The 22476-nt window shown below is 42.6% G+C and overlaps 4 protein-coding genes across 4 annotated transcripts; 2 read left to right on the forward strand and 2 right to left on the reverse strand.

The window, feature by feature from the left end:
• Positions 1–819: 819 nt before the first annotated feature.
• On the forward strand, positions 820–13167 carry PCYB_122080 (transcription factor with AP2 domain(s); the record flags this gene model as incomplete). Its single annotated transcript, XM_004223539.1, has 2 exons — positions 820–1569; positions 1657–13167. The coding sequence occupies 2 exons, from the start codon at positions 820–822 to the stop codon at positions 13165–13167; spliced, it is 12261 nt and encodes a 4086-aa protein (XP_004223587.1).
• Positions 13168–14166: 999 nt separating this feature from the next.
• PCYB_122090 (phosphoenolpyruvate carboxykinase) lies at positions 14167–15966 on the reverse strand (the record flags this gene model as incomplete). The annotated part of the gene is made up of 1 exon (XM_004223540.1): positions 14167–15966. The coding sequence occupies one exon, from the start codon at positions 15964–15966 to the stop codon at positions 14167–14169; it is 1800 nt and encodes a 599-aa protein (XP_004223588.1).
• A 2063-nt stretch (positions 15967–18029) lies between these two features.
• Positions 18030–18501, forward strand: PCYB_122095 (transcription activator; the record flags this gene model as incomplete). Its single annotated transcript, XM_004223541.1, has 3 exons — positions 18030–18090; positions 18255–18347; positions 18479–18501. The coding sequence occupies 3 exons, from the start codon at positions 18030–18032 to the stop codon at positions 18499–18501; spliced, it is 177 nt and encodes a 58-aa protein (XP_004223589.1).
• A 792-nt stretch (positions 18502–19293) lies between these two features.
• Positions 19294–22067, reverse strand: PCYB_122100 (myosin A; the record flags this gene model as incomplete). Its single annotated transcript, XM_004223542.1, has 3 exons — positions 19294–21513; positions 21725–21862; positions 21972–22067. The coding sequence occupies 3 exons, from the start codon at positions 22065–22067 to the stop codon at positions 19294–19296; spliced, it is 2454 nt and encodes an 817-aa protein (XP_004223590.1).
• Positions 22068–22476: the final 409 nt, after the last annotated feature.

A 22476-nucleotide genomic window follows, 5' to 3' on the forward strand; every position in this document is an offset into this window, starting at 1 on the left:
GTCATTTTGTTCGTAATGACAACAGGAAATATTACATAACAAATTTCAAATTAACTGCATATTCGTTTCCAGAAAATCTCTATCATTTTTTTCTTTTTTTTTTTTTGTTAAAATTTTGTTTTTTTTGTTTGTTTTGTTTTTTTTTTTTTTTTTTTTTTTTACCTTGTAACAAAAACCCAGGAGAGACACCGGTACTCGCTTGTACCATGTTTCAGCCAGCAGTTAAGTTAAAGATAAAAGGGACAACCTACCTTGCATATGCATGTATGTTTATATGTACACGCACGTACATATGCTGTGGCCTCTAGTAACAGAAAGGTACGAGAGCGAACGGACCATTCTGATAAAAAGGAAAACGCCGACTTGCTCGCAGAGACAGTTTCCCTCGAGAAACTCTGCAACATTTTTGTGAAAACCGTGGACAGTTAAAAATAAAAGGAAAAAAAAGAAAAGTTATTTAACTGGTTGGACCTAATTCAACAGAACAAACCAAATTTGGATCTACATCACGTCGCTTGCCCGTTCAGGAAGTGTTACGCTCCCATTTTTGCCCATCGCGAAGGGGAGAAAACCAGAATAAAAGAATCGTTGATTATCAAACGAACAGTGCATAGACAAAGCATTAAACAGTTATAACGGAACACCTACACCCCCCCCGTGCATGCGTTTATTCGCACGTATGTCTACAAAAATACATAATGTGAGCAGTGGGATAAGGCGAAGAAAAGAAGAGAAGCAAAACCTCCTTCTGAACGCTTTCACCTCTCCCCCATATAGTAGTTAAGTGCATATCCAAATGTATAATAACGAATAAAAAAAATGGAGGAAAGGTTAAACGAAACGGAGGAAATTTTTACGCACAGTGGGGAAGAGATACATCCAAGTGTGAGCAGAAAAGGAGAACACATTTACGAACCTACAAGCTTTGACAAAGAAGCCGTAAATTTTAACAACCACATGGTGCAGGAAAATTATCCCTTTTTATTACACACAAGTGATAAAGGAGGCAGCCGCGAGTGGCATTTGCAGAATGCACCTTATGTCAACTTAGCAAATGCGTATGGCCCAACCACGGGGTTCAGCATAAGCCACCCCAGTGACGACAGGCAAAGTCAAATACACCCAAGTAACGGAGAGTGTTGCGTGGAGAACCCCATGAGTAACACCCCCATGAGTAATACTCCCATGAGTAATACTCCCATGAGTAACACCCCCATGAGTAACACCCCCATGAGTAACACCCCCATGAGTAACACCCCCATGAGTAACACCCCCATGAGTAATACCTTCATGAATAACCCCTCCATGAATAACCCCCCCATGAATAACCTCCTCATGAATAACCCCCCCATGAGTAATGCCCCCACGAATAACAGCCCCGTGAACACATCCAACATAGCAGTGACAAACCCAGCGGGGTTGAACCCAAACGATGGCAACTTATACGCTGCTATGTATAGTAGAGGAATTCCCCAAAAAAAGGAGAGCCAAAAAGGTTATGTGGGTGAAGAAAAAAACTGGAGCAGTAAAGGAGGCTCCTTGCCTCCCATAAGAAAAAATCTCAGTGGTGTAATTTTTTCCCGGAACGGTATGCACATTGATAGAATGAAAAATGCCACATCGGGGGGGCCATTTACACCATATAACAATGCACAGTATGGTGAGATAAATAATTTGATGAATCACCGGAGTCACATAAACCATGTTCAGCAGGATGGTTTGGTTGGAGACAAATCTGAGATGTGTGCTCTCCTTCCTGGTGATAACAACAGCTGTGATTGTTTAACAGCTATGCTTAGTAAGGTCCCGGAGGGGTACATTCAGAATGTCCCAACCAACTACCAAATGGGTTGGAGGTGCAGTAACGAATGGGATGGGAGCGAAACACAGGGAGTCCCTCCAAATGGAAACAACTCTAATGCACAGAGTAATGGCATTTCCCTTCTGAACAGCAGTACCACTTCTGTACCGCATAATCGTTTTGCTTGTCCTAATTTCCAATTTGACAAGAATGACGGTGGAAACTGTGGTGACCTTCCTAGTGATGTACACCTGAATAGCTACTCAACTAGCAGTTTAGTATACCATCCGGATGGTTACCATATAGGCAGTAGGACCAACTCAATCTATCAGAACAGGGACATGATGAAGCTCCCAGCGAGTGAAGACTCGCATGTAATTTCCCAAAAGGGTTGTACAACGAGCAGTGGTAACTACCACGTTAGTGCTGAGGGGATTAATCAGATGAGTCACCCGAACCGTACAAACGCAATATTCGCAGATCAATGGAGTAATGAAGAAATTCTCACCAAGCAGGCCAACACGTCAAACTATAGGATTAGGAGGAAGGGGGACAGTCCGCATGATGGTGAATCATACGAAATGAGTAGCAGTGAGTATGAACCAATTGAACAGTGCCATCTGCAACAAAGGCATCCCAATTTTGCCAGTAGTGAGGGATGTATGTACCCTAATGGGTTCCAAGTTCAGACGCAGTTTAACCCAAATGGAACCCTTCTAATCAACACCTGTGGTAGTTTCCCTGTTAAAAATGTCATTCGGGAAGATGACAATTTTAGCGCACATATGGGGAGCAGTAGGGATGACCAACCACTAAGCCATCGGCAAGGGATAATCCAATTTGAGAAAAAAATGGTTAACTGTGCAGATGCACAAATGGATAACACGTATAGCAGAATGAAGAACCCATTAACGTTGAACCGAATTGTACATGAAAATAAATCCACTCCAGTAATCTCAGACAATATGATCGGCAATTCGTATGCCCCCTTTGTAAATAATAAAGAGCAGAATTGCCAACATTTGGAGGAGGGAAAATTATTCCCCATGAAAGGCAACTACTGCGTGAGCAGTTTAGAAAGTCCATACCCATTCTATGGCAAGCAGATGGGAGACCCAACCAGCACGAGCTTCATGAAATTATATAATAATGGTAATACTTCTGGTGAAGGCACTGAGGTGTCAGCATGGTCAACACGAGGGAGTTACCCCCCAAAGGAGGTTCTTAACAATGCAATGAGCAACACTAAAGAGAGTTACAGCAGTTTAATACGTAGTAGTGGGGACGGAGGCGCCTCCCCTCATATGTGCAGTTCTGCCGGTGTGAATAGCTTGGTCGGTGTGAATAACTTGGCTGGTGAGTATGACATGTCGCAGCGAAGCATAAGTAGCAGTTCACGCCAGCTCAGCTTGTTGGATGCGCCGAACGGGGAGAATAATGAGCAGGAAGAAACTCTGCAGCGACAAAGGATGTACGACTTGTATGTGCAGTCGCTGTTGAATGGGGCAAGTGGAGTGATAAACCCGGGTGGAGTTATTACCCCCGGTGGAGTTATTACCCCGAGTGGAGTGATAAACCCGGGTGGAGTGATAAACCCTGGTGGAGTTACTAGTCCGAACGGAGTAACCAACCCGAACGCGCATCTGGGGGAAAAGAACGACCAGCTAATATTATTCAATTTAAAAAACATGCGCAATAAAATCACGAAGAAGGATCCCCAAATTACCAACAATTATTTGTCCTACTTAGATCATTACATCGCCTCCCTACGCCTGCTTTACAACAAACTACTCAGTAACAGAAATTTGATATTCATTCTGGCAAAGGAAGTATTTGCACCAAAAAAAAAAAGAGATAAAAAAACATACAGTGATGATAATGCATCCACATTTGAGAGTAAGCATTCTTATGTGCAAGAATTGTTAGCAGCTCTACTACCCCAACCACCTGTTTTCCCACCATTCGAAATATGGATCTATATGGGAAAAAAAAATGCTAGCCAATTGCACAAACTACACCTAACAATATACATAATTTACCAAAAGATTATTTGCAATATATCAAATATCCTTTTAAAAATCAACAAGGACATGGTGAGTTATGCAAATAAGAATAAATTTAGCAAACGCAATGGGACTGACTCGCTTAATGATTATGTGAATGATAATGGGGAGGGGTTGAAGCGAACTGATTGCCCCTTTTTGAGTGCTACAAAGGGAGAAGAAGCTCCCTTGGGGGGACCCTACAGTAGTGGGTACGTGGCGAAGAGGGGGGTGCAGGACAGGCAAGAAGGGGCCCTCGACGTGCAGGATGCGGACTATTTGATCGACGCGGTTGACGAAGCAGATGTGGTTGACACGGTTGACGAAGCTCACGTGGTTGACGCGGTTGACGAAGCTCATGTGGTTGACGCGATTGACGAAGCTCATGTGGTTGACGCGATTGACGAAGCTCATGTGGCTGACGCGGTTGACGACGCGGTGTGCATCCCCGTGGAGCCAGAGCGTGCGACTAGCTACAACAGGCGCCCTGCCCACACCGAGGAAGACGAACCGAATCTCCATAAAGGAGACATCCCCAGAAAATGCCTATTCAGAATTGACCAGAAGTTAGCCATTATGATGGCGTCAATTGATAACATAAGTAAAATGATGAACTTGGAAAAAGGGGAAGGAAGCAATAGCAGTAAGGACCCCTCAGCGGACTCCCCCGATGAGGAAAGCAAACCTACCGACGTGATCCCCACAGAACTGGACAATGTAGGCGAAGACGGAGATAACCTCCAGCAGGATGACAAAAGTGGCCTTGAAAAAGAAGTCAAAATGGTTAAACATACGCAACATGTAAGTAAAGGCATCTCCCCAAGTGAGTGTACCCCCACACACATTAACATTAGCCCTAAGGATGGCCAAATAGTCGCGTATGACGAACTAAAAGGTAGTGATGATAGAAGACCCCTCTTTGAAAAGGTAGCCAAGTTTAAGTTGGATTATAGTAACTCCATGGGGAAGGACAGTGCTGTTAAGTTACTAAACGAGCTAAGGTACGAACTTAGAAATGTGTACAACGAAATACGATCTTTGAAGATGCATGACAGTTACTACCTGTCCAGTAGAGATAACGGAAAGGAGGGAGGAAGCTCCCTAGAATTAGTGAACCCTAATGATGACCACGGGGATGATTATGCCGTTCCGTCAGATCGAAGTGCAGTTTCAAATGGGAAGATAAAAACGGCAAACGAAACGTGTTTCTTAAACGATTTCTTATACAGCCAAAGTGAAAGTTCCAATCCGTTGGTGAATGCACATACACGGGATTATTACCATTGTGCGAGTAAAAAAAATGGAAAAAAAATAAAGTTAAAGAAGCAAAATGAACTACTTAACAGTCTCATAAATAGTAGCATATGTTCTAACGAACAAATTAATAACGACATTATTTATGACTTAAAATACACAGATGATATTTTCAAGAAGCTTTTATTTTTATGTCGAAATTTTTACACAAATTTTTCCGAGTATAAGGACTATGCGTTAGAGTCGTCTTTTCACGAGAATGGAGTCGACTTAACTAATTTGGATGAAGTTAACAATTTTAGGTACATGGACAGTCAGCCATTTTTTACCAAGAGGTCACTGCTCCCGAGTGGGGAATTGCTACCTCAAGAGAATTTCCCTGAGGGGAAGTACCAACTGGAGGCGAGGGATCCCCCACCCATGTGTAACGAAAATCGAGACATTATGGACCCGCACAGTATTGAGCAAGTGAATGGCCTCCCCTTCAAGGCGGAAGATCACACGTCGAATGTGGCTCCAGTCATAGGCAGCGGCGGTGGGGACGATGGCGTTAACTCGGGAGAGGAAACTCTTCTGAGTGACGACCAAGTGGGATCAACGAACTTCGCAAATCGCACGAACTGCGCAAACTACGCGAGGTACACAAATTTGAGAGGTGTCTCCCTGTACGATGCGTCCGAGAGTTCCACCCCGAACAGTCAGGACAGCCTCCGTGGAAGGAACCCCCCCTGGGTGGAACTACCCATGGAGAAGAAAGAAGATAAAGAAGGTGCACACCAAGTGGATCCCTTTTTTGCCAAATTCGATGGCCAAGAAAAACTGATAGAAGCGTATGGAGAGAAGACCCCCCAAAGTGCGATTTTGCAGATGGGCCAAATGGGCAACTACGCAGCTGGCGCTTGCACGGGTAGAAACGAAGGCGTACTTTATAGCCCTTCTTTCTTAAAGGCCACTAATAGGGATTACGCACAAATGGAAGTAGGCCTCAGTAGCGGCGCGGCGAATGAAGCGGAGAGTAGCGCGAAGAGTGGAACGGACAATGGCACGAAGAGTGAAACGGACAATGGCGCGAACAGTGGAACGGACAATGGCGCGAGCAGTGGAACGGACAACGGCGCGAAGAGTGGAACGGACAATGGCGCGAAGAGTGGCGCTGTGCATGCCCCTCCAGAAACGCTGTTTAGTACCACACAAAACGGACTTCACTATAGTTACCCTAATCAGCAACATGGTGGCCATGGCTACAGCGACATAAGAAGTCCACCTTTTAGGGATACATCCCATATCAATTCGGAACCCACATATGTGCAGCGTGCACTTGAGTCTGAAGGGGTTGTTGGCTGTCTGGGTAGTCCATATGTACTGGTAAAAAATACGGAAGAGCTAACAAAGCAGGGGATATATATGAACAATTCCTACGTGCAGAACGATGTGGGGACAGCTAAAAATTGTTGTTACCTTTTAAGCAATGCACAGAATGTGTATTACCCAAATGAGGGGAATTTGCCAATAGGCTTTGAAAACACGGAAGGGATGGTCCGTAACGATTGTGCGAAGTATGAACGGAGTGTTCCCAACCCGTACGCTGTTGACACGGCAAAGTATGAACCGAGTATTCCCAACGCGTACGCTGTTGAGACGAATGGTAATATGACAATTGGTGATGGCTTTCAAGGGTTCAGTACCCCAATGACGACGAGGTGCTTAAATGCTGATGGGAGCTACGTTGGAGGGGATGTTATGGGGAATTGCCTTCACGTGCCATATGCCCCATACCATAAAAACCAACAGTTTGGTATGTTCAGTTGTGTTGGTGTGAATGGGTTTACGGAGAGAGATACGGATTCACTAAACCATAACGGAATAAACAGAAACGTAGGTTACTACACGAATGGGAGTACACTACCGAGTATGTTTAACTATCAGGGGGAACAGAATAATTTTCAAAACAGCTCCGGTAAGAACGAAATGAGAAATGACCAATTTGCAACCAACGGTGCAGAAAATAATTTCATGAGTACCACTGATGCAGGGATGATTAACCAATTTTCCTTTAATGACGAGCAAACGATCAACATGCACCGTGTGGATAATATGCTCCATTGTAGTACTTCCACCTACGGAACCACAAGGGAGGGAAACACATTTAAAGATGCTCTTAACGAAGGAGAAAATCTGACAGAAAAAATGTACAACCATAATGGGAACTACTTTAATAATATCGAATTGAGAGACACTGCAGAAGATGTATCAGATAATGAAATGAACAGTGGAGGAGGGAATCACAATTTGGGAGATGATGAAAATACCGTTGATGAGGGTTCCTCCTACTTTTTAAAAAATGGCGTTATCACGAATGAGAGGTCTGACCAATGGAAATTCACGTCAAACTTTGCAAATAACCTAAACGGAGTAAAAAGCGAATCTTGGAATGGAGGAGGAGGAGGAGGAGAAGAAGAAGATACGAACCTATGCAACATAAAGGGAGAAGAAATGATGAGGAATAATAACCCGATGGATGCTCATGATATATCCGCCGAATCTCCAAATGAGTATCCAAGCATGACAAACGAGAGAAGAGATCACAATTTAACAAATGATGCTAATAAAATGAAGCTAAAAAAAATGCTTGAAATTACTGATAAGCTAATTGGGAAGAAGTACAGAGGGATATCTTACGACCCCACCAGAAATGGATGGTCAACCTTTGTATATAAAGATGGCGTTAGGAGGAAAAAGTTTTTTTCCTCTTATAAATACGGAAATCTATTAGCTAAAAAGAAGTCCATAGAATGGAGACTAAAAAACTTAAGTCCAGATTCACATGCGTATGTATTTTCTCTAAAAGCCAAGGAAGAATTTAATGCCATTTTGAATGATGGCTATGCCGATATCAACAATGCTAATTTGGACAGTAGGGATGGGGCAAACGACGGGGACAGCTCCAACAATAGGGACATACTCTATGTGAATGCGTTTATTAACCTTTTTAATAGCTCCGAAGGAAGGAAGAAAGATGAACGGGGCGAGGCAGATGAACGGGGTGAACGGGGTGAGGCGGATGAACGGGATGAGCCGGATGAACGGAATGAACCGGATGAACCGCTGGGCCAAATGGAGAAATCGTCCTGTGAAGAATATGCGGAGGAGCTTACTCGAAAAGGCACACAAAATGGTAGTGGACCAGGCAGTAGTGAGCTCGCCAAGTCGCTCGGCCAGGCGAATTACAAAGTTGGAGGAGCGCTCGGTGGAAGCAGTGATGGGAGAAGCGGTGGAAGCAGTGATGCCCGCTTGAATGGCTGCTCAAGCCGCACTGCCAGCAAAGTCGATCGGGAAACCCCCTGCGCAAGAGAAGACAAGAAAGAACGTGAAAAAATAAATTGTCAGGGAAATAATTCAATGGAACAGAGCACCAATTTGAGTAGCCACTTCTACGATCAGGCAGATGGCTACCTACCCCCGAATGGTGATTTATTCGTTTATAAAAATTACTGTTCGAGACTACTAAATGAGGAGGAAGCCTCGGGAAGTGAACCAAGTGGAAGGAAAGCAGGAAATGGGCCAAATGGGCCAAATGGGCCAAATGGGCCAAATGGGCAAAATGGGCAAAATGGGCAAAATGGGCAAAATGGGCAAAATGGGCAAAATGGGAAAAATGGGAAAAATGGGCCGAATGGACAAAATGGACAAAATGGGCTAAATGAGCGAAAGGGCAAAGTGGACAATTTAAATGACGCCGCGGAAGAGGAAGCCAAATCGAATCCGACGCGAAGAGAAATCCCAGATCAGACAGCGCATTTCCAAATTGTAAATAGCCAAAACGCGGAACTGATGATTTTTCCGCATTCAAGTGATGTGCCCCCTCCACATTATGACGCACTGCCCAGGGAGGGACTAGAGCCGTACCTGCCCATTGGAGATAACGGCACAGTTACGCGATGTGAAAATAGGAAAAAGAGAAAAAGGCACATCGTAAAAAGTGAAGGGAAGAACCCTATAGGGGAAGGCGGATCGATTGTTTCTCCGACAGGCGAACCAAACGTGATAGGAACAGGTGAACACTTCAATAGCGCGTACGCCGGGCGCGATGCTTCAGCGGGTGGTTGCAGCGACAGCTGCAGCAGTGACCTGTACGGAAGTGACACCCGCAGCTGCGATGGGGGAAGCGATGGTGGAAGCGGAAGCGGTGGTGGAAGCGATGGTAGAAGCGATGGTCGAAGCGATGGTCGGAGTGATGACCGACGCGGTGACCGACGTGATGACCGACGTGATGACCAACCCGATGGCGACGGGAGGGACGAGAAGTTCAAAAGGTGGATGGACAGTTGCCTAATTCATCCGATAGAGGGAAGCCACCCCGCCTTTGAGGAAGAAGAGAGTACATGCAAAAATGACACACTCAGGGAGGACAACACAAAGGAGACTCTTCAGTACGTAAAAAAATGCATATCAAAAAATGGACATTTGAAACGGCTTAGTTGTGGCAGCGGAGGGAACGACAGCGTCGATACGCTTTATAATAACGTAGGGTGCTACCGAGATGGGAATTGCCTAACCAGTGGGCAGCCCCTTCTAAACGGTGTAGCCCCCACTAGTGAAGAGAGCGTTATAAAGCCATTTTATCCGGTAGAATGTAATAGCATTCCTCAGGAGCAGCTGACCGATGGGATGGTTAATCGAGCAGAAACACAACACATGGGTGGAGAGAAGGACAATAATTTTTGCTCTGGGGATATAACCTGTTTGGTTGAACTTAGCGACGAAATGGAGAAGCAGGTTGAATTTCCGAGTGATGAAACTGATGGGAAGTCCCCGAACGTGTTGGACTATAACATGAGAGGTGACTCCGGGAGGGGTGCACATGAAAATGGATCTCCAAATGAGGCACAACAGTGGACCCAAAATGGTATCACTGAAACACGCGCAGTCCAACATGAGAGAGATCTCTTCCTGGAGAATAAACATGCAAGTGATAAAAATTGTTTCCTTTACAAAGACACTCTACTGAGGTATATGAACGAGTGCACCTGCACGAGGGAAGAAGAAAAAAGTCTTTTTCTCCAATTCTTGAGATTAACCCCAGAGTGGGTTCTCCTAGAATTAGACGAATTGGAAGAAATGTACCATGTATATTTCAGAAAAAAAATCGAATCATTTTATAAAGCCTACTTAGTTAAGATAAGCAATAAAAACAGTAGTAACTTTAGGGAGGTACCTGAGGAAGGGTCTTGTCGTTCAGCCAGTGGTATGCCTCCAAGACGCAGCGAATATATTAGAGAACTTCAACTCATTTTTGATAAAAAATTGAGTACCCTATGGACATGTATGATTTTCCCTATAGACTTTCTGTACATATTAAATTACAAAATTTTTAGAATTTTAAAAAGTATGAATAAAAAAAAGGTTAAAAGTGTCAGTCAAAAAAAAGACAAACAGTTGAAGTGTATGTTGAAAGGAATCAATTTCATTAAGTATAAAAACGCATGGTGTTTTACTTATGTAGATTTGGATGATAAAAAAAAAGAAAAAATATTTCCTATTAGTGATTACGGTTTTATGGAAGCAAAAACTTTATCCATTTTATACAGAAAAAGCTTTGTTCTGCATTTAACCAAAATGTATACCTTTTTGAAAAATGTTTTATTAAAAAATAAAGTGGAATCGGGGCAAACCATAAGTAAGCTCATCAACCCTAAGTCAATAAATCATTTCATCGATTATTATAAGAAGTATGAGGAGTTCCTTGTTTGTTATGGCAAAATTGTATACTTTAATGAAAGAAAAAATATATTTCTATCGACGGAGAAGAAAAGGGACGCTTTGAATTATGTGCCTTTCGAAATAAGACATAAAATGTTTGGAGAAATAGAACCCTTAAATTTAATAACTGCAACGAGAAATTATTTTTCCAAAAAATCACAAATGATCAAATTCCCAAAGGGGATAGTCTATCTCTCTGGTTATTTCCTATGGGTCCTATTATTTCTTAATCATAATAATAAAGAAATAATTTTTTCCTTTTCGGCTAGGAAGTACTCATTTGAAACAGCCAAGGCTAGATGCTTTGAGTGCTACTACTGCTTACTGTATAAGTACAAGTTCCGTCCTATCAACATATCAGGAGTTGTAGACCTTACTTTGGAGACCGATTTAGAGTGTAAAAGTTACAACTTGCTGGATTACGAATCGGAAGAAATAATGCCGCTAGATTTTTTGTTCCATTTTTTTGCCCCTTCAAATTATGTGCTTCAAAATGGGGTTCTTTATAAAAGGCTTCTTCTTAATCAACCCCACCAGGACGGGGACCTGTGGAGGGAGGAATACAACTCGCTCTTCCCAAGTGAGTATGTCTCTTTGGAAACCTTTCAGACGTACGAGATTGAGGACGACTACTTCGTGGCAGTGAATGAGGTGCATGGGGATTTGGGGCCAAATGCATCGGTGGACGTTCCACAGAACGGGTGGATGCAGCACGAGGGGGAAGAAGGCGAAGAGTGCGGCTATACCCAGGTCAACCTACTTAACGATGCAGAAGTGGCTACCCAGGTCAACCTACTTAACGATGCAGAAGTGGCTACCCAGGTCAACCTACTTAACGATGCAGAAGCGGCTACCCAGGTCAACCTACTTAACGATGAGCACTCTGTTGGGCAGAGGCAGTACTACTCCCCGTTTGAGCCCCTCTCCCTGCGCCAGCACCAACCCGACTGCTACCCGTGCCATCAAATAGAACATAGCGAGGGTAATGAATACCCAGCCAAAAAGCACCGCCGCTCAGCAGACGACTTGCTGCTTTATCACCACATGGAACAGGAGAAGAAGGACATCCCTCTTTACTTTACGGACGACGAAAATGGAAAATCGATACGTCTGAAAAGGAGGGATAGCTACCTGGGGAGAAGTTTCAAACGGGGAAGGGTGAATTACACAAATTTGAGGGGCTCACCGGAGGACATGAACGCTTCCCGCTGGGAGGAGTACCACCTTTGCAATGACAGCGATGGAAGCTGTGATAGTAGTGATGGCGATGAAGAAGCGGATGGAGAACGAGGGAAGGAGGAGAAAAAGAAGAAGAAAAAAAAAAATGGGACATATGATCCAAGTAGTCAACATAACGAAGACTTCACAATGTGGCGAAGCGAGAGAGAAGAAATGACAACCTGGGGGATGCATCTCACGTGTGGAAATTCAAATATGAGGAGTCTCCCTGGGGGGCAAAACATCGAAGAGGACCACGAAAGGGAGGGAAATCATCCCATAGTGAATGCTGCAAATCGAAGGGGACAAAACGGACAAGTCAGTTCGGACACCATCGAGAGGAGTAACGACGAGGAAAGGGATTACCATTTGGAAAAAAAGGAACAGACAAAAGGAGGAGGCGTGATTGGGCAAAACATACACACAAAGGAGTGGAACAACCATGAGCAAAGTACACAAGAAAGTAAAGAAAAAAATTTTATAAACAAAAATAACGCAGAGTACTACAAGGACGTTTGGAATAAAAATATTTTCCACTTCTTCGATAATAACATCCAAGATGAATATTTAAAAAGGAATTATGATTCCCTGTTTAACAACCTCGAGGAAAAAAATGTGGTTTTTAAAAAAATCAGCCAAAAGGAAGAACATGTAGGAGTTTTCCTAATGCTTAATTGTCAGTGGCTCTCAGACTCCTTTGTACATGACATAAATCAGATCGAAACGAAGTACGCCGATATTTATTCGTTTGAAAATTATCTCAATACACGTGAAGAAGTTTTAAATTGGAAGTGCGAAAAAAATTTTATTAAAGACTGCGCTGATATTGCTAAGAAATGCCCTCGCGTTGTTGGAGTTCATTACGATACACATGCCCATGCTTGGGTCGTCAACTGTACCTCGAATGGTAAGAGACGGGATAAAAAATTTTTGGTGAAAACGTTCGGCTTTTTGCAAGCCAGGAAGATGGCCATAGCCCACAGGGAGAAGTGGCAGCAGCAGCGGGCCCTCCACCGGGAGAAGACGAAGAACGGCAATGGGAAAAGCACGTCCACCGTGGAGGCGCGTCAAATGGAAACAAACGAGCAGTAGGGGCAAAAGCGCAACTGCTGTTGTGGCATATCCGTCCTTTGCAAATTTATACTTTGAAAAATTCTGTAATAAGAAAAACGCGCGCCATGTTTTGTACTTCCCCCAAGCAGTTTTTTGTTCGTTTTGGAAAAAAAAAAAAATTTATTTCACCTCTTGTGCACTCCACGTTTTAGATATATGTATATATGTGCTCATGTGTGTCTCTTTTTTTGGGCAGTTCTCTGGGGGGAGGAATATCCCCCGGCAGTTGGAGACGAATCCCTCCTGTTTTTCATCCCCCCTTGCGGAGTTTACATGACGCCCCACTGATTTTCAGTTTTCAGGGTACCTCTTTTATGGCAACAATTCCTTTTTTTTGCCCCATTGGCGTGCCTTTTTTTTTTACCAATCGGTGGTGCCAACAAATGATTGATAACTCAACTCTCATGAGCCCACACGTGGGCCCTCAAAATTGGTAACCCCCACAACCTAAGGTTAGGATGCCTTTTGTTTGTCTAATTCAAAGGTCGCTTTAATTCGGTGTGGGTATATTTGGTGCTTCAGCTTAGTTAGTGTTAAGATGGGAAAAAAACGAAAGATTGTGCAGTGCGTGTGAGAGGAGTTTCATTCTTAGCGCGATGACAAATAGGAACCGCGCGTAGGTGTACAAATGGCTGCTTGTGTGTGATAAACTGGGGATGTGGCTGTGCATAGGGACATCCCTATGTGGAAAAAAGGGGCCAACATGGCCGTAAAAAATAGCAGCGAAAAAAAAAAAAAAAAGGTGATACGTTCCAAAGTGAGAAAAAAATATGAGAGCAATACAGTGGCGACGCTGCGCTCGGGAGACCCCTCCCCCAATTCTGAGTGTGTATCCTCACGTGTAGGCTTCTTCGCGGAGCGGATGTAACAAGTCAAGCGAGTGCTTTTCCGCTGCTCCCCCGCTACTTCGCTGAGCTTTTCCGCTGCTACTCTGATGCTTTTCCGCTGCTTCACTGATTATTTTTCGCTACTCCCCGCCTAGAGGGTGGGTCCCCCGGAAAGGATGTCAGGGCCCGCCTTGTCCGAAAACAACGTAAAATTGCTAATAAACTCCCTGGCCAAGTTCTGGAGGTTTTTCATGTAATCCTCCTTGTCCTTCCACCCCACGAGGGGGTCTAGAACCTCCTCCGGAATGCCATCCACACGGGCAGGAATGTTAAAGTTAAAAATGGGTGTCTTTTTATACTCCACATCAATAAGCTTATTCTCATGAATGCAGTCTACCAACATGCGTGTGTACTTCAACGGAATCCTTTGTCCATTCTGCGAACCGTAGGAGCCATAAATCCAACCAGTATTTAACAGCCATACATTGGCCTTATGTTTCTGATATTTCTCTGCCAACATTTTGGCGTAAACCATAGGATGGAGTGCCAAGAAGGGAGCAGCATAACATGAAGAGAACGTAGCTGTTGGTTTCAAAACGTCGCTTTCTGTACCTGCCATTTTGCTTGTATACCCACTAACAAAATGGTACATCATTTGATATACATCCAACTTAGACAATGGAGGGATCACTCCAAATGCATCACAAGTAAGGAGAATAATATTCTGAGGATGCATATGAACATAGGCTGGAATTTTTGCATTTTCAATATAAGATAGAGGATAAGCACATCGAGTATTTTCTGTTATTGAACAATTGTTGTAGTCTACTTCTCTCGTAACTGGATCCATAACTACATTTTCTAGAATAGCACCAAATTTTATGGCCTTATATATTTCAGGTTCTTGTTTCTTTGATAGACCTTTACATTTTGCATAACATCCACCTTCTATGTTGAATATTCCATCGTCTGTCCAAACATGTTCATCATCTCCTATGAGATATCTATTTGCATCAGCAGATAGGGTTGTCTTTCCTGTCCCTGAGAGTCCAAAGAATAAAGTGACATCATTTTTCTTCCCAACATTGCATGATGAATGTAAAGGTAATTTCCCTTCCAAAGGCATTTTATACATAAATAAGGTTAAAATTCCTTTTTTCATTTCCCCAGCATATTGTGTTCCTAATATAATCATATTCATAGCACCGAAATTTATAATGACTGATGTTTTACTTGACATTCCATCAGTTAATCTATTCGAAGGAAAATCTCCAGCATTGTATATAATAAAATCTGGAATAAAATTTTGTATTTCTTCTACATTTTTTGGGGGAATAAGCATATTTAACATGTACAATGCATGATATGCTCTGGAGGTAATAACTCTAATTTTCATTCTACAGTTTTCATCCCATCCTGCATATGCATCTATTACGTACAAGTTTGGTTGCAAATTTAGATAATCTATCGCTCTGCCTTTATTTATTTCGTAAGATTTTTCCTTTAATGGGATATTTACCTTCCCCCACCAGATGTTCTCCTCAGAGGAGCTCTCCTTCACAATCCTTTTGTCCGATGGAGACCTTCCTGTTTTTTCTCCAGAAATGCAACATAACGCTCCTGTGCTCGTTATAAAAGAATTGGACTCATATTTCAAAGCCATTTCGTATAAAAAAGCTGGAGTTGAATTGTGATGTATTCTATTCACATGTAATCCCAATTCGTGTACTTCTTCATTAAATTTACTTTCCTGTTCTTGACTTAGGGTTAGGATATCCTTAGAGCTCATTATTGGTCCCACCGGTTTACTGTATACCAAGTTTCTCCGTACTTCTTCAATTATTACCTTTTTCATGTTTTCCATTTTTTCTGCCAAGTCGTAATCTGATGACTTGTCTATCGATTTCTTCATTGTATTTTCCACCGTCTTTTCGACCACGTTATTCATCATTTTGGCAGCTTCCTTCTGTGTACCGTAAATTTTTTATTTTTTATTTTTTCTTCAACTGGGGAATGTGACTCGGAGAAGGGGGGGGGGGGGAAACTCCTCTACACCTGCGCACTTATATGCAAACGTCTACTATACACGTTGCTATATATGTAGCTATACGAATATGTATCCGCGCGGGGGAAGGGCCACGTGCCAGACCTACCACACAGCAGAAGGGTTTTCTTTAAATGGAAACAAAATGCATGATGGTGTATCACTTGGGGGGATATTCAAAAGGAAGGCATTCAGTAGAAAAAAAAAAAAAAAAAGGGGAAAAAAAGGGGGGAAAAAAAAGTGGAAAAAAAAGGGAAAAACAAAAAAACAGCCCACAAAATGCTTCGCAAGACCACACTAGTATGCCCAAGATAACCCTAAATTTACTCAAAGGTACCGTCGTTACCAAAACGCCTAATTGTTCGATATGTTTAAAAAAAAAAAAATTCCTGCGCAAAAAAAAAAAATAAAATAAACGCATGCTTGCAAGTGTTTACTGTGTTGCAGAGTCATTACCACAACCTTCGCTGAGGCTTGGGAAAACACGCGATTACGAATAGAAGGAAAGGGGTCAACCGTCGCGACGTAAAAAATTAAAAATTTTAAAAAAGGCAACAAGGTAAAAGGTGCCAAAAGGGAAAAACAGAACAGCAAAACCGGAAAGCTGCAAAGCCGCAAAGCTGCAAAGCTGCAAAACCGCAAAACAGCCCACCAGATTTATCTCATGTTTGTTGAATTTCCTTTTCGAAGAATTACCGGCGACCAAATTGTGCACGTTCGCGTTTTCTACCAACGGGGGGGCGCGCTCTTAAAAGGGCACACCCGTGCGCAAAGGAGGATGGGCGAGGCGACTCTTGACCGTTGACAGTTGCCCGTTGACAGTTGACCGTTGCCCGTTGACAGTTGACCGTTGCCCGTTGACAGTTGACCGTTGCCCGTTGACAGTTGACCGTTGCCCGTTGACAGTTCGACGTTCCTTGTTCGCTATCCTCGCTGGTTGCATCTTGGCGCTACTCCCGGCGCCCCTCAAACAGGAAGCGCGTTCCACCAATTGTGCATACGACGGATGCTAGCAGTGGTGAGAACCATGAGTGGAGCGTGAAATTTTTGGATTTGCTTTGAACACGTAAGTAGGTGAGAAAAAAACAGTGCCTATATTTTTCTTTAACATTTTTTTTCCCCCCTTAATAGCGTAAATGTGTTATCACAGATATAAGTTCGCTTCACGTAGTTACAGCTGCATACCCTTCATTGCATTACATACATATATATAATAAGTGTTGCTGGAGTCCTACATTTTTCTGTTGCCCCTCTTTTTTCAAATGTATGGTATAGCCTCATAGCCATCATTCCCCAGGGGCCGCAGCCAAAAATATATGCACTCCTCGTAGCAACACAAATCCACGTATGCGCATGCGCATACGCACCATAATAAAAATATATAAATGATGAACGGTAGCGTCATTTTTTTACGTAACCAAAGCTAAAGCTATTTAGCGGACCCATTATAGGCATAACATTTTTATCGTAAAAAGAAATGCCATTTTAGCAAGAAAAAAAAAAAAAATACAAATCGCTAATCTGGGGCTGCGTAATAATTTTATATGCGAGAACGCTCGAAGGAAAAAAAAAAGGCATACCATCGCATTGCAAATTTAGAAGGATTTATGGCTGACCAGCTGGTGTCACTGGCAAGCTGCAATTTTTTTTAAAATCATGAAACGGGAACCAAACCGAAGTGGTTAACTGATAACTTAACTTTTTTACAGCCAAGTGAAGGAAGAAAAAAGAAACAAAAACAACTTTGCAGCCGCTTAACTCAGAATTAACCCCAGTGCAAGCAAAAATACGCATAATAAATACATATATATAGCCAAAAGAAAAGGGCGAAGATTTCCCTTTCCAATACGGCTCTATCCCAAATTGACAAACTTCAAATTGGGAGTTAGCCGTTTCCATACGAATTGCTACCATTTGGGTGGGTCCCCAAATAAAGGAGAAAGTCTTACCGATCAAGTGGTTTAAGCAAAATGTACATAAGGGAACAGGACGAAGATATATCCGCGGAACCGGTTGTTTACATATGCGGAGGTACGTTTCCCTTATGATTTTTTTTTTTTTTGAGAGCAGCTCGCCGCGCGGACCGCCTCGTTGCAGCGGGTGTGGCTATGACGCACAGCGCAGCCATTTGGTTTAATTTATTTCATTTTACTGTTATCTTTTTTACTCACTTTTTTTTTCCCCCCCCACAACAGAATGCGGAATAGACACAGTCATAGCGCCCAACGCATCCCTGCGATGCAAAAACTGTGGGTCGAAAATTTTTTTCAAGAAAAGGAGCAGAAGAGGTAATGACGTTTTTTAGAAAAAAGCATTTCAGCACTTTTCACCCTTTGTACCAATCTACCACCCGGTTGCAAAGACTCCGTATGCACATTTTTGCAAATTTTTTTTTTATTTTCCCTCCCCCCTTTTGTAGTCATGCAGTATGAAGCCCGCTAAACGTGCCTACCATTTTTTCGCCATGTTGCGATACTTCATTTTTTTTTTCTTTTTTTTTTCTGTTTCCACTTCCCCTCCCAATTTGTAACATTACAGTGTGAAGTACCTCTCCCAGTTGTGTTCACATTTGTGTAAACAATCAGTTGGATAAATTTTGATTTTCAAAAAGGTACGTTCTCAAGTAAACATTTTTTTTTTTTTTTCTACATTTTTTTTTTTTTTTTGCAACGAGACATATGCATATGTAGATACACGTGAATGGAAAAAAATCGGTTAACATATTTTCGCGCCTATGTGATGGGGTGAAAATTATAAGTACAAAAAGCGCACGCACAGCATGGTGTGTTCATTTGACGCATGTCCACGGGGATGCCCATTCTTGAAATGGGGAAATGTCGCAGCGAAAGGGTAGCGGCACGAAAGGGTAGCGGCGCGAAAAGGATGCGGCACGAAAGGGTAGCGGAACGAAAAGGCTGCGCCACGAAAAGGCTGCGGAGCGGAAATAAAACGGGGAAGTATACCCCTTGCGGGAAAACAAAAACATGGAAAAAAATGCTAAGGTGTACGCGGGTTGACAAAATGTTCAGTCGAGTCTACATGACGGGGGGGGCCGGCACACAAGCGGTTGCCCGTTCAGGCCAACGGGGTGTACAGAGGTATGTACGCATGTATGTACGTATGAAGTAGACATGCCCCACCACGCCGCCCAGGTCACCTCCAAGGTCACCGCCCAGGTCGCCTCCCCTTTTTTTTACCCCCTTATGAGGATTCTTGCGAAAAGGCCTCCTCACATCACACGGCGAGTCTCTTCCTTATGTGCGCCTGGACCCGCACGAGGGAAGGCATTTTCTCGTTGATGTTGTTCTTGTACTTGTGCTTGATGATGGCGGCCTCGATCACGCTGACGCAGTTCTCCCACTCCACGAGCTTCTCCCTCTGAATGGTCGTTAGTAACTTCGCGCCCTCCTGTTTCAGAAACACCATGGTCTTTCCAATTTTGAGCATATTCTCAGACAGGCCCGAACACTGCAGTAACTTCTCACATTTGGATTTGGCATCAAGAGATGAGTCCTCAGCGATGGCAATATCGACAAACTTGAACTGGTATAAAAAGTCTTCAAATGTTCTCCTGTACGAGTAACCTAACTGACGCAGGACGAGGGCTTCCAAAATGGAGAGGGCATGAAGTTGGATTAAAATTTTTGGTTCACACCACTCCAACGGTTTCTTATTTTCATTAGGCTTGATACAACGGATGAAATGTGGTTCTGTGCTGTTAATCAGTGTCATCAAAGCAGTTAGCTGGTTCAAAAACTGCGATCCTATTAGCGACCCTTTAGCAATTTTTCCCTTTTCTATAACTTGACCTTCAAACAAATCCCTCACTATTTCGTTGTCTGAACTTTTGATCACCTCAACTAGTTCCCCTCTCAAAACGTCTTTATTCTTTAGTAAAAAGTTATCGGAGCAGTACTGAATAGGACCAATGGTATGCTGGATCACAAAATTTTTGTTCGAAGCAACCTTAGCTGGTGTAAATCGTTCATTATTCTTCAAATTTGTAATACAAGCACTTACAAATTTTTCATCTGATCCTCCTGGGGCAAGGCACTGATCTTCCAAATATGACAAAACTGATTTTCCTCTCTCACAGAGGAGATCAATTACTGGCTTATTACTAGTATACTTCAATTCAGCAGTAGATATTCCTTCCTCCATGTACAATTTAGACTCCCTTTCGAACACAATATCGATAAAGTTCTTCTGAAGCATTTCATTAGTGATGTTAATAAATAACTGTTCCAGCGAATTATTTTTAAACACCTCAAAACCAAAAATGTCAAGCATCCCCATGAATACTTTAAACCCACCTTCTGGCTCAATTCTAGAATTCAAATTTTTGATAATCCAGAGAAATAATTTTTCATACATAGCTTTGCAAAGGGATAACTGCAACACTTCTGCATCATTTTTATTCCATCTACCTTCGATTTTATTTCCTCCAGCAATGGTAACTTTAACTAATAATTCTCTCTTAACCAACTCATGATTTAAGAACATTAATTCACAGGCTCTCTTAAACAGATCCATATCTTCATCATGAATAGCTGCTGCGTCACTCACTCCCATATCTGCCTTTTCTACCATTCGGACATTTCCCAAAGTTAAAATACCAGCTACTATGGAAAAAATATATTCTATCTGATCATTCGTTAACTGCATATTTTTTAGGGACTCCATCACTTCTTCAAAATCTTTTTCATCATCTACAGAAGGTACTTCAGTCGAGTTAGGGTTCAGCAATTTGTAATTCTTTACATCTCTCAATCCAAATTTGTCTCTCATACTTTTGTTAGCACCCTTAAGGAACTGATAAAATATGTGATAAGACCTCTCGTTATCATCCTGAGTTATAATTCTCGATTTTTCTAGAAGAAAGGCAACCACTGAACCATTTCTGATACCTCCCTCGTGAGATATAACTAACTGCATGAAACGACCAAAACGTGAGGAGTTGTTATTTCTAATCGTTTTCGCATTACCAAAGGCTTCGAGAACTGGGTTTGCTGCCATGATCGCTGTCTGGATGCTTAAGTCCATGTTTCCACTTTTGGAGGATGCAAAATATCTCATAATTTGCTTCGTCGCTTCTGTCTTTCCTGCACCTGATTCACCAGAAACAATGATCGTTTGGCTTTTGTTCACACCATGAAGATTCGAAAGAGCTTCCCTTGCACAGGAAAAAATATGTGGTGGTAGCCTCGTATGATCAGCAGCGTCACGATACTTTCGAATCCATTCAGCAGTGGTGTTTCCTAAGTCTTTGTACGGATTGATAGCAACGATAAGAGGAACAGCAGTGGTGTATATCTGGTTCTTGAAATATCTGTGTTTGAGAAAGTCCAACACACACGGGATGTTCGTATGGTTTAGCAAGCCGATGTCTCCAAACGACATTGGGTCCACTTGTGAGTTGCAGTTCCAGGCATGGTCCATGTCGATTTCGTATGGCTGGGGGGGGGTGTACAAATGTGTATACGCACGTATGTGTGCATGCAGGAATGAAGGTGTGTACGCACTGATAGAGGGTGTACTGCTCGCATTCATATGGGGTGTACTGCACGCATTCGCACTTGCCCTCACACGCGCAGCCACATGAAGCAGCTCATTCCGCATTAGCACGTGCATCGCCTGTGCTCAGTTCTATTTTTTCACTATTTACAGTTCCTGTGCCGGGGGGGTCAATCTGCACAACGGTTAACTTCTCTCTTTTAGATCCCTGCTGCACAACACATTTTACAAACATGATATTCGGATTTTCCTCTATTGCCGGAGATATATCGGTCCATATTTGATATCCCTGCGGGGAAAAGGAGGTAATTTTTAAGGCGACCCCAAAATTGGAAATATGCGCAGGGGGTTATTTCGAACGTTGGCAATCTTTTCATTCCTTGGGAGAATTTTTTTACCTTAAACACAGCTCCGGATTTGTCAAAAGCCTCGATATTTGAAACTCGCCTTACAATTTTGCCCGCCGTTTTCATCTCCTCATTTGTGATTGCCATTTTGTACGCGTAACTCGGAATAAAATGGGAACATAAAATCAAGGTAAAGGTAAAACGGTAAAACTGCGTCAAATGGGGCGAAGTACTGCTTCTGGTACTCTACGTTTGAAGCAAATATTTTTCGGTGAATGTTTAGTAAGAACAAAAAAAGGAAGAACAAAAAAAAGAAGAACAAAAAATAGAAGAACAAAAAAAGGAAGAACAAAACAGGAAGAACAAAAAAAGGAAGAACAAAAAAGGAAGAACAAGAACAAAAGTTGCAAAACAATATTTTTGCACGAACGACTCTAAACAACAACGCTTTTGCCAAACACAAGCAGATAATCGGGTAGCAAAAAAAGCGAAGAAGCACACAAACAAACAAACAAATAAACAAATAAAATAGAACAAAAAAAAAAAAAACACCTTA

The sequence above is a fragment of the Plasmodium cynomolgi genome, chromosome 12 (assembly GCF_000321355.1).
Source record: "Plasmodium cynomolgi strain B DNA, chromosome 12, whole genome shotgun sequence".
Lineage (NCBI taxonomy): Eukaryota > Apicomplexa > Aconoidasida > Haemosporida > Plasmodiidae > Plasmodium > Plasmodium cynomolgi.